At 51.3% G+C, this 15,480-nt stretch overlaps 1 protein-coding gene across 1 annotated transcript in view; it reads left to right on the top strand.

The window, feature by feature from the left end:
* Window positions 1-15,480, top strand: part of ACOT11 (acyl-CoA thioesterase 11) — a 63,023-nt gene that overhangs the window by 34,877 nt on the left and 12,666 nt on the right. The window contains exons 2-7 of the mRNA XM_011926347.1: window positions 947-1,154; window positions 2,117-2,186; window positions 9,233-9,293; window positions 10,622-10,720; window positions 11,225-11,360; window positions 13,901-14,057. Of these exons, the coding sequence (XP_011781737.1) occupies window positions 947-1,154; window positions 2,117-2,186; window positions 9,233-9,293; window positions 10,622-10,720; window positions 11,225-11,360; window positions 13,901-14,057 (731 nt within the window). The remainder of the gene's footprint in view (window positions 1-946; window positions 1,155-2,116; window positions 2,187-9,232; window positions 9,294-10,621; window positions 10,721-11,224; window positions 11,361-13,900; window positions 14,058-15,480) is intronic.

A 15,480-nucleotide genomic window follows, 5' to 3' on the forward strand; every position in this document is an offset into this window, starting at 1 on the left:
AAAAAAAAAAAAGAAACGAAAATAAAAATATGTGACACCTAAGTGCTATATAAACATTAGTGGCGACTGTCATCACCACCACACAATTGGCATTGGCCATGAGAATCGGAACCCATATGCCTGTCCCTCCTCATTTTTCTCACACATGCGGGTGTGCCCAGCTCTTGAGTTCATGGTCTGCTTAGGGATGGCAGGCTGCTAGCCCCTTCCCTCTTCCTCCCTTCCAAAGGACTGATGGGCACACCCCACCTCTTCTGCCTGCAGAGTAACACATGCTGGCTCCAAGCAGAAACCCCGGCTCTAATTCATGAGTTGGAGAATTTTTTCAGCCAGTTTTCCAGCTGGCAGCTGCTGTACCCAGCCCTGGATCAGACAGCTGGTCAGTGACTGCCCACGGCCCTCCCAGTCAATAGATCCAAGTGCTAGACATTAGCAGGCCACAGAAGCTGTCCTGATGGCCTCTGAAGATGGAGGGAGCCCAAGAAAGGAGCCCTTTGGGGATGAAATCAGAGCAGCTTCTTGAAACACTGTATTAGGAACAGTTCCCTGGGCTTGGCCGCTAAGGAGCTCTCTAGGCCTCCCTGCATAGAGAGGGGACTCTTTCCAGAATGAAGGTAAATCTAAGGCAACACTTTAAATTAAAGTTGGCCCAGGAGCTGAAACGAGGACTGACTTCTCCGCATGGTTTTGTCTCCACTGCCCCACTTGGGTGCAAGGCCGTGTTCACGTGCAGTTCTTGGCCAAAAGGAAACTTGGCAGAAGCAGCATCTACAGATTCCCTGGGATCCAAGACCATGGGCTGGAGGGTGGTGACCACTCTCTCGTTGGGGTCTGGTGGGAGGTGGCTCTAGGTACTCTCTTTCCCCCAGACCCTAAGTTCGCAGGGCTGGACAGACCTGGGAGACCCTGCAGCAAGCAGACCTCTCTGTCCCCATCTGTCCCCCAGGGGTTGGCCTCTGTGTTCTCCAGCCGCACATCCCGGAAGTCAGCCTCACGTGCAGGGAACGACAGTGCCATGGCAGACGGCGAGGGATACCGGAACCCCACGGAGGTGCAGATGAGCCAGCTGGTACTGCCCTGCCACACCAACCAACGCGGCGAGCTTAGCGTTGGGCAGCTGCTCAAGTGGATTGACACCACGGCCTGCCTGTCCGGTGAGGCTGCGCTCCCCATGGCTCCCCACCTGCCCCTCAGGCCCATAGCAGGGGCTGTGCTTTCAGAGATGATCACTGTCCACCTAAGTGCCACACTTGTTTCTCATCTTGGCCTTTGCTCATGCTGGTCCATCTGTCTGAAATGCCCTTTCTGACATCTCGATGCTCAGCACAGCCCACCTCTCTCTTACTCAGACCCCCTCAGCCCTGAGTGTTGGTCCCAGGCCCTAAGTCCCTGCCTCAACACAGTGCAGCCTTTCACATGGCTGCTTCAGATTGGCTCGGAGATGCTGTTGAGCAAAGCCCATGACTGCCTGCCTTGCAGCGCTCCTTCCCTTGAGTTAAGGTGCACCGGAGCCCATTTCATTCCTTTTGTTGCACCAGTGTTCTCCAACCCACAGAGCTCACAGCCTGGTGGGGTGGGGGTGGGGGACAGACAGGTGACCTGACTGTTCCCCAGCACTGTTTCAGAGGCCCTGACCCAGGCCTGGGGGCAGGGAAGGGATTCCTGTGGGACTAAGGCACCCGAGTGGAGTCCTGAGGGTGAGAATGACTCAGGCAGGGAACAGGTGGTTGAGGGACGGGGGCTCCAGAAGGCTGAGAAGCAGGCCAGTGTGGCATGATCACTCATTCAACAGCTACTTACTGAGTGTTTACTGTGTGCCAGACACTGTTCCAGGACTGGGGTACTGCAATGAACAAGACAGGCAGAAATCCTTGTCCTCGAGTAATTTACACTCTAGTGGGAGGGAGAGACAATAGACATGAAAAGCAGATATACAGAAAAGGGTCAAGGGTGGTGTCTGTGGTGAGGGAGCGTAAGGAAGGGTGGTGGCAGGATGTGGTGGGAGTTGTGGCCTTGACTTGCGCGGCTGGAGAAGCCTCTTGAGGAGGTACCATCTGAGCAGAGGCCTGTAATGGGGGGAGGCTACTAATGTCTGGCTTTCTTCTCCTGACACCAGCGGAGAGGCACGCTGGCTGCCCCTGTGTCACAGCTTCCATGGATGACATCTATTTTGAGCATACCATTAGGTAAGTAGCCCCTCTGCCTTAAGGTCCTCTGGTCTCTCTCCCATCAGCCTGGGGCCCGTGCTCCTGACTCCCTGCCTGGTCAGCCTGTGTGCTGCCTAGAGCCTGACTCAACTGACTGAAAATGAGATGGGGGCAGCCTCTGGGGAAGCATGAACCCCTCTGCAATGTTTCTGGGGGCTAGGAGTTGACCGGCTGTTCAGTGTGGTGGGTGGGTGGGTGTTCCCTCAGCCAGGGTGTGGCCGAGATAGTATTGTGGGGTGCTGCGTGACTTTGGGGAAGTCAGTCTCTCTCTCTGGGCCTCAGTTTTCTCATCTGCAAAATGGAAGGGGTTAGACTTAATCAGTGAATGCCTTTTTGAGCTTGGACATTCTCTTTGGGTCCTTGGTCACTGGGCTATAGGGAGGCCCCTAGACAAGGTGCATTGGCAAAGTCTGAGCCAGAAGCTTGGGCCATTCAACCTCTGCTCACATACTTCCAGGGATGAGGAGCTCATTACCTCATTACCAAAGTAGGCTTTTTTCTTTATTTTTTTGGAGAAGGAGTCTCCCTCTGTCACCCTGGCTGGAGTGCAATGACATGATCTTGGTTCACTGCAATCTCTGCCTCCCAGGTTTAAGCAATTCTTGTGCCTCAGCCTCATGAGTAGCTGGGATTACAGGCGCCTGCCACAAGGCCCGGCTAATTTTTTTGTATTTTTAGTAGAGACGGGGTTTCACCATGTTGGCCAAGCTGGTCTCGATCTCCTGACCTTAGGTGATCCACCCGCCCTGGCCTCCCAAAGCGCTGGGATTACAGGCATGAGCCACCGTACCTGGCCTTTTCTTTTCTTTTCTTTTCTCTTTTTTTATGGCTGTACAGAATAGAAGAATATTCATCACACACACTGGGCTTTGCCTCCCCATAGCTTTGCCCATAGATCCTGCTTCTGGGATCCAAGGAGCAGGCTGAGCCCTTGGCTCAGGATAGGCTGCAGGGCCACACACAGAACTCTTGTCTCTGGGCCTGATCCTAAACTCACTAGCACTACTAGGACATCAAGTGCCAAGGGCTTATTTGGGACTCACTGGGTGCTCAGTGTGTCACCATTAAGGAAGAAGACTGGCCAGTCCCTGTGCTCACTCATTCAGTCATCAGTCATTCCCTCACCACACACTTAACATTAGATGAGCACCTTTTCCAGACCAGGGGCCTTGCTGAGACTGGGCATGCAAAGTCCACTGGAGCACAGCCTCTTCCCTGGAACTCCCAATCTTCAGGGAGGCAGATGTAGGAACGTTATTCAATTCTCAGTGAGAAGTTCTGTGCAATAATGGGCTCTGGGCCAGGTGGGGTGGCTCATGCCTGTAATCTTAGCACTTTGGGAAGCCTAGGCGGGTGGATCATGAGGTCAGGAGTTCAAGACCAGCCTGGCCAACATGGTGAAACCCCATCTTTTCTGAAAATACAAAAAACTAGCCGGGTGTGGTGGCGGGCACCTGTAATCTCAGCTACTCAGGAGGCTGAGGCAGAGAATTGCTTGAACCTGGGAGGCGGAGGTTGCAGTGAGCTGAGGTCACACCACTGCACTCCAGCCTGCCAGCTTGGGTGAGAGGGTGAGCGAGAGAGCCTCTGTCTCAAAAAAAAAAAGGGGGGCTCTGCTTTGTAATTTTTTTTTCGTTGTTGTTGAGACAGAGCCTTGCTCTGTTGCCCAAGCTGGGGTGCAATGATGTGATCTTGGCTCACTGCAACCTCCATCTCCCAGGTTCAAGTGATTCTCCTGCCTCAGCCTCTTGAGTAGCTGGGATTACAGGTGTGTGACACCACACCCAGCTAAGTTTTGTATTTTTAGTAGAGACATGGTTTCACCATGTTGGCCAAGCTGGTCTCGAAGTCCTGACCTCAAGTGATCTGCTTTCCTTGGCCTCCCAAAGTGCTGGGATTACAGGCGTGAGCCACCCTGCCTGGCCTCCTTTGTAATACCTTTTATTTTAGAATAGTTCTAAATTCATAAAAACATTGTATCTCTAAAGATAGTACAAGGCCAGGCGCAGTGGCTTGTGCCCGTAATCCCAGAACTTTGGGAGGCTGAGGCAGGCAGATTACTTGAGCTCAGGAGTTTCAGACCAGCTGGGCAACATGGCAAAACCCTGTCTCTACCAAAAATTAGCTGGGCATTGTGATATACACCTGTGGTCCCCGCTACTTGGGAGGCAGAGGTGGGAGGATCACTTGAGCCTGGGAGGTAGAGGTTGCAATGACCCAAGATCACACCACTGCACTCCAACTTGGGTGACACAGTGAGACCCCGTCTCAGGATAAATAAGAAAATAAAAATAAAGATAGTACAGAGAGTTCCCATATACCCCACACCCAGGTGCCCCATGATTAACATCTTACATTTGTAGGGTACCTTTGTCACAATTAGTGCACCGATACTGATACATTATTTTGATGCCTTTTAAAATACATTAACTTATTTGATCCTCAAAACAATACTATGTGGTCAAAGCTATTAGTATCCTCATTTTACAGATGAGGAAACTGAGGCACAGAGGAACGAAGTACCTTGTTGAAGGTGGTACCTCTAATGGAGGACCCAGGATATACTACCAGGCAGGCAGTATGGCCCCAGAGCCCTTGCTCTTAACCAGTGGGCTGTATTTCCTATATGTCTGGGGGTAGGTGTTGTGGCACTGAGGGTAGTCAAGGAGGGGCTTCCTGGAGGAAGTGTTTGAGCTGACTTCAGTACTGTCAGCTCTGTACATAGTGATACTTTGAAGCCAGTGGAGCTGTGTCTGGGCCAGCTCCAGGTTCCCGTAGCCAGCACAAGTTCTTTTACTTAGGGGAGCAAGGAATAGAGAGGGCTGGGGTACATGCATGATGGCTGGACCTGCTGCAGGGCACAGCAGAGTGAAGGTGAATCTGGGCAGAGGAGGCTGTAGGTGGAAGGGAAAGCCAGAGAGGATGCCGGGAAGAAGGACAAGCTGGGGAGGGGCCTGGAGCATGGTTGGTGGCCAGGGAAGGCCTGGACACACCTGAGGAAAGATTAAGAAGTTTTTTTGTTTGTTTGTTTCTGCTTTTGCCACTTAAAAATATTTCCAAATGTATCTCTAAGGGCTAAGAACTCTTTTTATATTTATTTATTTATTTATTTTTTGAGATGGAGTCTTGCTCTGTCACCCAGGCTGGAGTGCAGTGGCACAATTTTGGCTCACGGCAACCTCTGCCTCCCAGGTTCAAGCAATTCTCTTATCTGAGTGTACTGAGTAGGTGGGATTACTGATGCCCGCCACCACGCTGGACTAATTTTTGTATTTTTATTAGAGATGTGGTTTCACCATATTGGTCAGGCTGGCCTTGAATTCCTGACCTCAGGTGATCTGCTTACCTTGGCCTCCCAAAGTGATGGGATTACAGGTGTGAACCACCACAGCTGGCCCTCTTTTTTTTTTTTTGAGAGAAGGATTCTTTTTAAACAAAACCTTAACATTAACATCATTACCACATCTAAAAAATTAACAGTAATTTTCACTAACATCACTAGTCAGTGTTCAGATGCCCAAACTGTCTCATGAATTTGTTATTATTTTGTTTGCTTTGCAGTTATTTATTTTTTCAAGATGGAGTATTGCTCTGATGCCCAGGCTGGGATGCAGTGGCACCATCACAGCTCACTGCGGCCCTGAACTTCTGGGCTCAAGCAGTCCTTCCACCTTAGCCTGCCTAGCAGCCAGGACTACAGGCGTGTGGCACCATACCTGGCTAATTAAATTTTATTTTGTTATTATTATTTTGTTGTTGTTGTTGTTGTGACGTGGTGTCAGCCTCGCTATGTTGATCAGGCTGGTCTCAAATTCCTAGCTTCAAGTGATCCTCCCACCTCTGCCTTCTAAAGTATTAAGGTAACAGGCATGAGCCACCACACCCAGCCTGCAGTTATTTTGTTATTCAAGTCAGGATGCAAATAACTGTAATTGGTTGTTTCTTAAAAAAACTCTGTAGGGAGGCCGAGGTTGGTGGATCATGAGATCAGGAGATCGAGACCATCCTGGCTAACGCGGTGAAACTCCATCTCTACTAAAAATACAAAAAATTAACCAGGCGTGGTAGTGGGCGCCTGTAGTCCCAGCTACTCGGGAGGCTAAGACAGGAGAATGGCATGAATCTGGGAGGCAGAGCTTGCAGTGAGCCAAGATAGTGCCACTGCACTCCAGCCTGGGTGACAGAGTAAGACTCTGTCTCAAAAAAAACCCCAAAAAACCAAAAAACTCTATAGATACCCACCAATCCTCCACCAGCTCTCTGGCACACTCTGTCTCTCTCTCAAAATGTATTTGTTGAGGAAAGCTGGCCATTTGACCTCTCGAATCCTTCATCATCTGGGTTTTCTGTTTGAATTTCTGTGGTGCAATTAACATGTTCCTCTGTCTCCTGAGAGTAAATTGGTCTAGGGAAGGTCTTGATGGGGGTCAGATTTATTTATGGGGGGTTGCTTGTGTGCATTGTGAAGAACACCTGGAGGGGTGTCCGGGAACTCCGGGGCCCCTGAGGAGGCTGGGCAGTGGCCCTGGGGAGGGATACAGTTTGGGCCTGAGCTGTGGGGACAGAGGGCAGTCAGGAAGGAGGAGGAGCTTAGCAACCTAGATGGGTGTCTGGTTGACTTTGGGGGAAGGTAGAGAGAGAAGGAGGGAGAGGAGGAAAAATCACAAATTCCTCTCAGCACCAGAGAAAATAGACTTTTATTTTTATCTGGGGGACCACAGAAATGTTTTGCCCTAATGTTTGATCATGAAAGCTTTCAAACATACAGAAAAGTTGAATAGTACAATTATCACCACCACTGAGACCCAATAATTAACATTTTTCTAAATTTGCTTTATCTATGTATGGACAAATAAATAAATACATATACTTTTTTTCTTGTTAAGAGACAAAGTCTCACTCCATCACCCAGGCTGGAATGCAGTGGTGCAGTCTTGGCTCACGGCAACCTCTGCCTCCTGGGTTCAAGCGATTCTTGTGACTCAGCCTCCCAAGTAGCTGGAATTATAGGTGTGCCCTACCATGCTCGGCTTATTTATTTATTCATTTATTTTTTGTAGTTTTAGTAGAGTTTCATCATGTTGGCTAGGCTGGTCTCGAACATCTGAATTCAGGTGATCTGCCTGCCTTGGCCTCCCTAAGTGCTGGGATTACAGATGTAATATATATACTTTCTCTCTCTCTCTCTGCTAAATGATTTGAAAGTGAGATGCATTGGCTGGGCGTGGTGGCTCAAGCCTGTAATCCCAGCACTTTGGGAGGCCTAGACGGGCCGATCACGAGGTCAGGAGATCGAGACCATCCTGGCTAACACGGTGAAACCCCGTCTCTACTAAAAAAATGCAAAAAACTAGCCGGGCAAGGTGGTGGGCGCCTGTAGTCCCAGCTACTCAGGAGGCTGAGGCAGGAAAATGGTGTGAACCTGAAAGGAGGAGCTTGCAGTGAGCTGAGATCCGGCCACTGCACTCCAGCCTGGGTGGCAGAGCAAGACTCCATCTCAAAAAAAAAAAAAAAAAAAAAAAAAAAAAAAAAAAAAAAAAAAAAAAAGAAAGTGTGATGCAGACATCGTGATGCTTCATCTGTCACTATGTCAGCATAGATCTCCTAAAAATGACCCTCCCCTCCGTGATCATTAGTATTACTAAAAAAATGAACAGGAATCATATCAACAAATGTCTGGCAAATGTGAGCTTGTGGTATTTATTGAGCTCCTGCTGTGGGCCAGGCCTGGCGCTTGGCTGAGTCCCACTGTCTCTCACTTGACCCTCAGAACCACAGGCGGTACTTTACACAGGAGGAAAGGGACTCAGAGAGGCAAAGTGACTCACCCAAGGTCACACAGCTCTGTAGTGTGATGGTCAAGGTGGAGCTTGACTGGAACCCAGGCCTGTGTGGCCATCCCCACTGTGTTCATGGTGGCCCCCTGACCAGCAGGCCCCTTGGAATGGACCTTCCTAGACTTGGCCAGGAGACTGTCATTTGAGAAAGAAGTCGGCATGGCACTCTCCATGTTCATGAGCCAAGGCTGACGAACCTTGAAAGTGAAAGGACCTGCTGGAGATCACATGGCCATTGAATGGGGCCAGCCTTTAGCCTCCTGTCCCTCCTCCCCACAGTCCATCAGCTGGGCACCCTCTGTCCCCTCCATTAGGCACGGCCTAGGCTAGGAGGCTCCCCTGGGGATTCATTTGGATGTGGGAATCATTCCAGAAGGACAGGTTGCAACTGGAAAGAGTGGGGCTGGTGCAGTCAACAGAGTCAGTCTAGAAGCCTGGCGCTGCCAGTTTTTAGCTTGGTGACCTTGGGCAAATGACTTAACCTCTCTAATGCTCAGTTTCTCCTAAACCTACCTGCCAAGCTTATTCTGAGGCTCCAGTGGGGCAGTGCACAGTGCCTGGCACCTAGCAGGCATTCTTTAAATGTTTCCATTTCTCTCCCCGCCCTTTGTTTATAGCATCTTGCCCTTACTAGGCATTCAGTACATGTAGAATGCATTAATTCAGTCAGCTACCCTTTATGGGAGACCCACCCTGTGCCATGTGCTAGGCCTTGGAGAGTCAATGGGGAGCAAAACACATGGCCCTTACCCTAGTAGAGCTTAAGAATTGTGGGGGACAGAGGTCAGTCTGCCAGGAGAGTGCTGCAGGGTGAGCCTCTGCAGGGCCTCTGTTGGTGGGTGGGCCACTGCAGGGCAGGGAGGGCTCCCCTGAGGAGGGGACCATTGAGCCAAGCACAGAAAGAAGCACAGGCATTAATTGGATAACAGGGAGTAGGGAATGGGGGAGCAGATGAGTGCAATCATGCTACTTCTCTCTGCCTCAGCTTCCCCATCTGTGAAATGGGGTGCTGACACTATCTTGCTAGCTGGCTTTGAGGATTTGGCGACATCGCAGATGTGAATATGCCCTGCAAACCATGGAGTTCTCCTGCCAGCTCCCCACAAGAGAGGCGCTGCAAGTATCTGAGGCCCCTGTTCCTTCCTTTGGCCCCTCTGGAAGGCTCACCTCCTGCTTTCCTCTCCCCAGTGTTGGACAAGTGGTGAATATCAAGGCCAAGGTGAACCGGGCCTTCAACTCCAGCATGGAGGTGTGTGGGGTGGGCACTGCTTGGGAGTGGGTGCGTGGGTGGGTCCTCTACTTCCTCTATCCATTCTTCTCCCTGCAGCCCAGGGCCACTCACCTTTGCAGGGCCCTGATTAGAACAGCAGAGTTCTGTAATGATTGGCAGAGCAAGGGGAATCCCAAAGATCTTCCTGTCCCAAATCCCGTAACACAGACAGGAAAATCGAGGCCCGGGAGGGGAAGGGACTTGTCCCAGGTCACTGAGCTACACAGATTCCAGCGTGGGACTTGACTTCCAGGCCCCTGAGTCTTCAGATCCAGCCTCAGCAGCCGGGTGTTTGTGAGAGTGGAGGGAAGGCAGCAGGAGCACCTGATCTTGGAGGAGGAGCTGGGGCAGGGAGAGTGCTGGGTTGGCCCATGAGCTTGCCTCCCACAGCCCGTCTCTGCATCTGCAAGAGGGAACGTGATTCCCCTGTGGCAGGGTTGTCAAGTTAATGGAGGACTGCTGGAGATGCCCAGGGCTCTGTGAGCTGTGGGGGAGGGCTCTATTTCCCGCCTATGGACTTCAGGCCCAGGCAACTTCACCAGCTGGGCCTGTGGTTCCTGAGGGAGCACTGAGGCTGGGTGACATAGTCCTGAGTATGCCTCTGGGCACCCCATAAATGCTCAGGTACTCCCAGGTGCCTGTTCTTGATCTTTTATTTTTATTTGTATTATTATTTTGAGATGAGGTCTTACTCTGTCACCCAAGCTGGAGTGCAGTGGTGCAATCATAGCTTGCTGTAACCTCGAACTCCTGGGCTTTAGCAATATTCCTGTCTCAGCCTTCTGAGTAGCTGGGACTACAGACATGCGCCACCACATCCAGCTAATTTTTGTGTGTATTTTTTTTTGCAGAGACGGGGTCTCACTGTGTTGCCCTGGCTTGTTTTGAACTCCTGGCCTCAAGTGATCCTCCCGCTGCAACCTCCCAAAATTCTAGGATGACAGGCCATTGAGCCTGGCCTATCCTTTAAATTTAGCCAACATTCTACCTATAGTAAGCCCTGTTGTAGACGTAGTCTCATTTTAATTCTCTCAGCAATCCCGCAAGGGTAGGTCTGATCACTCCCACTTCGTAGATGAGGAAACTGAGACCCAGAGAAGGGAAGTATCTTGCCCAAGGTTTCCCGGGGACCCAAGGGCAGAGTCAAAACCCACCTCAGATCTCTGGCCTCCCAGACCTGGTAGATGGTGCAGAAACTCCAGAGGCCTGGCCTGGGCTGGAACTTGCTATCTGGCGGAGCTGCGGGCCTTCTCGCTGGTGAGTGCAATGTTGTCCCTCATTCCTTCGCCCTTACTGTTCCTCTCCAGGTGGGCATCCAGGTGGCCTCGGAGGACCTGTGCTCTGAGAAGCAGTGGAATGTATGCAAGGCCTTGGCCACCTTCGTGGCCCACCGAGAGATCACCAAGGTAACTGGGCGCACCTGGCTGCTGGACGCTGCTCAGCAACCTGGGCACCTGCCATGGCAAGTCTGGATGAGGGTGGTGAGGTTGGGGGTTGGCAGAGGGGATGGGGAGGGACACAGCAGGAATCCACAGCTCCCAGAGGAAGGCCCACCCCCCATTGCATTTGGACCCCCTAGCCACCTCCCCACTCCTTTCCCCCACCTCTCCCTGTGCTTTTCCAGCGAAGATTCTTCTGATCTCGCCATTCTGCATGTCCTACAGTGACACCTCCCATCCTCTGAGCCTTTGCCCAAGGAAGGGACCTGGGTGGGAGCTGGAGGATGGATATGTGTCAGGTCATCATGGAGGCAGGAAGATGGGGCAAAGAGGGAGGAAGCCTGGGAACTAAGCAGCAGCCCAGGCCTGCCGTGTGCTAGCCTCGGGCATGGGATGGTGCTGGGGACAGGCCCTTGTGCTATTTCAGGAGACTTGCCCTGAGTGTCCCCCACCCTGTCCCCTGGCCGACAGGTGAAGCTGAAGCAGATCACGCCACGGACAGAGGAGGAGAAGATGGAGCACAGTGTGGCGGCCGAGCGCCGGCGCATGCGCCTTGTCTATGCGGACACCATCAAGGACCTCCTGGCTAACTGCGCCATTCAGGACGGTGAGCAGCTGCCAGCCGTGCATGGGGAGGGTAGCTGGAGTCCTGCATGGCCTCTCTGCCCCGGGCCCCCACTGGACAGAGGCAGGAAGGGAGGCTCCAGGGACTTCCACCCACTGGTGGCCCTGGGCCTCTCTAGCCCTCTTGGACCCGAGGTCTCCTCCAGGGAAAGGGAGTGTTTGGGCCTCTCTACCAGCTTCCAGCAACCATGAAACTGCAGTTAGGTAATGTGGAAATCCCTTTTTTGTCCACAAAACACATTTGGGTCTCCAGAAGCCAAGGTGTTTGGGAAGATAGTATTGAAAAATCCTACCTTGAAGACTCTGTAGGATTTTTTAAAAAGCATATATATATATATGCTTATGTATATGCATCTATAAAAAAAAATATATAGGCCGGGCGCGGTGGCTCATGCCTGTAATCCCAGCACTTTGGGAGGCCGAGGTGGGTGGATCGCCTGAGGTCAGGAGTTCAAGACCAGCAGGGCCAACATGGTGAAACCCCGTCTCTACTAAAAATACAAAATTAGCTGGGTGTGGTGGCAGGCACCTGTAATCCCAGCTACTTGGGGGACTGAGGCAGGAGAATCTCTTGAACCTGGGAGGCGGAGGTTGCAATGAGCCGAGATTGTGCCATTGCACTCTAGCCTGGGCAAAAAGAGCAAAACTCTGTCTCAAAAAATAAAATAAAATAAAAAGCATATATAAAATATATGTAAAAAGCATATATATATGCTTATGTATATGTGTGTGTGTGTATATATAAAGATATAAAATAAAAAGCAAGACTCCCTTCTATCCCAGAATCCAGGTCCTCTCCTCAGAAGCAACTACTATTACCCGTTTTAGGGTATCTTTCCAGAAGTATTCCCTGCATATCTAAGCATAGCATGTATTATTTAGCCCCTGAAAAGGGGCATTCAGTACATACTGTTCTGTATCTTGTAGTTTCGCCTTAGAAATGTATCTTGGGGGTTGTTCTATACCAGTACAGAAAGATCTACTTTGGATTGGGTGGGATTTTGACAGGTGGGATATAAGGAAAGGTTCTTGACAGAGGGCATAGCCTGGGCAAAGGCCCAGAGGGGAGACCTTGGACTTGTTTACTCATCTCCAGAATGTTTAAATTTGGGTCTTCCTTGAAACCAAAAGCAGGTGATTTTGGGAGAAAATCTCCTCGGAGTGGGGAGAGAGCAGGCAGAACTTGCAAAGCCCAGTGGAAGCAGCAAGCTGTGCCCTGAGTTCCACGTGCCCTGATTATGCTGGGCTTGGAGGCTGGAGCTGGGGAGGCCCAGCTTTTCCTACAGTCATCAAGGCCCCCTTGATCCATCCATCCCCTTGCAGCCCTCCTAAATCTCTTCTGTCCTAACAGCCCTCCCACCTAAGAATCAGCTTAAGTGCCTTTGCCTGGCACTGGGCCTTCTGGCTGGCCACTCAGCTCCACTGGGTACTGTCTCTTGACCCACTGCAGCTCCTGCTAAGCCACAGGCCCCATTGCCCTGTGAATACCCTCCCCATCCTGTTTCCAGACCTTGGCTCAGGCCACCCTCAACTTCCCCTCCTGTCTGCCCTGACCCTGTCTGTGGCATCTCTGAGAGTCTGTAAGCCAAGCCAAGGGCAATGCCAGCTCTTTGATGGACCCTCCCTGAAGAAGTCTCTCCATGGGAGATGGGAGACAAATGACACCACCTTGGATTTGGTGGGGCATGCCAGCATCTGCTGCCCTGAAGCCCAAGGCCCCATTCACTGCCTGGCCTCTCCTATTAAGGATATCCTAATTCCATTGCTGCCAAGGATACCAGGGCAGAGGGCAGGGAAAAACCGTCCTTTTTGAGAGCATATTTACTGGAGCCAAGCTCTTTGTGATTATTATTATTTTTTGAGACAGAATCTCACTCTGTCACCCAGGCTGGAGTGTAGTGGTGTGATCTTGGCTCCCTGCAACCTCTGCCTCCCAGGTTCAAGTGATTCTCATGGCCCAGCCTCCAGAGTAGCTGGGATTACAGGCACATGCCACCATGCCCCGCTAATTTTTTTGTGTTTTAGTAGAGACAGAGTTTCGCCATGTTGGCCAGGCTGGTCTTGAACTCCTGGCCTCAAGTGATCTACCCACCTTGGCTCCCAAAGTGCTGGGATTACAGGCATGAGCTATTACGCCTGGCCTTGAGTCAAGCACTTTGTGACAATAATATTTCATCTTCACACAGTTCTGTCGGGTCGGAGTTCACATCTGCCTTTACAAATGAGGCAACCGAGGCTCAGAGGGATTACTCCATTTGCCCAAGGCCATGCAGGCAGTCTGGAGTAGAGCTGAGACTCAGACCAGCTGTCTTGTCTCAGAGCTGGTGATGGGTCCACTGCACTGAACTGGCTCATCTCTCTCACCCAGGGCCACCCTCTGCCTCATGTGCACTTGGTGCCGAATAAATAAAAGAACCTGAGTGGGGTGGAGTGGTGGGGGTCCCCGGGCTGCCTGTGGGGAGGGGCTGCCCTTGGGAATGTTCTCACCTCCCCGCTTCCCTCCCTCACCCCATCCCTGGTCAGATCTGGAGAACAGAGACTGCAGCCACATGGTGCCAGCCGAGAAGACTCGTGTGGAGAGCGTGGAGCTGGTCCTGCCTCCCCATGCCAATCACCAGGGCAACACCTTTGGGGGCCAGATCATGGCCTGGATGGAGAATGTGGCCACCATTGCAGCCAGGTGAGGGCAGAGTGTACTGTCTCTGCCTCCCCTCCTTTCTCCTCCTCCTCCCCTTGGCCACCTCCCTCTGGAGGGGAAACCCCAGCTTGGGGTTGGCATTCAAGGCTTCAGAAGCTTGGCTGTTCCAAATCAGATAAAGAATTTTTGTGAACTGACCATTTCTTGTTCTACTCAAAAAGCTCTCATCTTTTACGTGGGTAACAACAGCTCTCTTGGCCTGGCACTAGATCCTCCCCTCGATCTGGCCCTACCTGTACTCCTTCTAGTATCTATGTTCCCTTCACATCAAGCCATTTGCTGCTCTGTGTTGCCATCCTCCACTTTCCCAGCCCCTGCCTTTGCCCCTTGTGTAGGCTCCTGCTGTGTTTCCCCTACTCTTCTTTGTCTGCTAATATCCTGCCCACTTCCTCCATAAAGGCATCTCTCACTGTTCCCTTCTTCCAAGGGGTGAAAATGGTTTTCTCTTCTATAACCTCTCTGCCTGTCTGGGGCTTGTTCTACCCTAAATATCAGGGTGTTTTTTATAGTTACGGTAACTGACCTTCACTAATTGACACTCTCACACCTCCATGACTTTGCTTTTGCTGTTCCCTTTACCAGGAATGCCCTTCCCAACCCATGCCCTTCCCAGCCAGGCGGATTCCTCCTTATTCTTTAGAGCCTGGCTTCAATGGCCCCTCCTCCAGTTTAACCTGTGGGAGACAGTGCATAAGCAATGCCCTTTTGGGCAGCCTTGGCTATAAGTGCAGTAAGATCCCAGAGGAGGGTAAGAGCCTGATGGTCAGGGAAGGCTGCCTGGAGGAAGAACACTTCAGCTGGGCCTTGAATGCCAAGTAGCTTTGGGTTAGGGGAGGGCTTCTAGATAGTAGGAACAGCAGCTACCAAGGTGTAAAAGTTGGAAGGAAAATGGGAAAGGGGTTGACCCTAAACCCTGCTTTCTTCTGTCTCCTCAAACTTGGCTCCTTTCCCACCATGCATAGACCTCAGTATTCTAAGCTATGAAATGGGACTTCAGTTCTGTGCCTCTGAGTAGAACTGCCACTGGTTTGGGTGGCAGTAGGTGGGTCAGAATGTGTAGTTTCAGGCTGGGTCTGGGGATGGGACTAGGGTAGAAAGCCGGCCCAAGCTGTCCTAGTGTGGTGGCTCATGCCTGTAATCACAGCACTTTGGGAAGCCGAGGCCACTTGAGGTCAGGAGTTCAAGACCAGGTTGGCAACGAGGTAAAACCTCATCTCTACTAAAAATACAAAAATTAGCCAGGTGTGGTGGTGCGTGCCTGTAGTCTCAGCTACTTGGGAGGCTGAAACAGGAGAGCCGCTTGAACCCGGAAGGTGGAGGTTACAGTGAGCCGAGATAGCACCAGTGCACTCCAGCCTGGGCAACAGAATGAAACCCTGTCTCAAAAAAAAAAAAAAAAAAAAAA

This window comes from Colobus angolensis, unplaced genomic scaffold, assembly GCF_000951035.1.
Source record: "Colobus angolensis palliatus isolate OR3802 unplaced genomic scaffold, Cang.pa_1.0 Scaffold68, whole genome shotgun sequence".
Taxonomy (NCBI): domain Eukaryota; kingdom Metazoa; phylum Chordata; class Mammalia; order Primates; family Cercopithecidae; genus Colobus; species Colobus angolensis.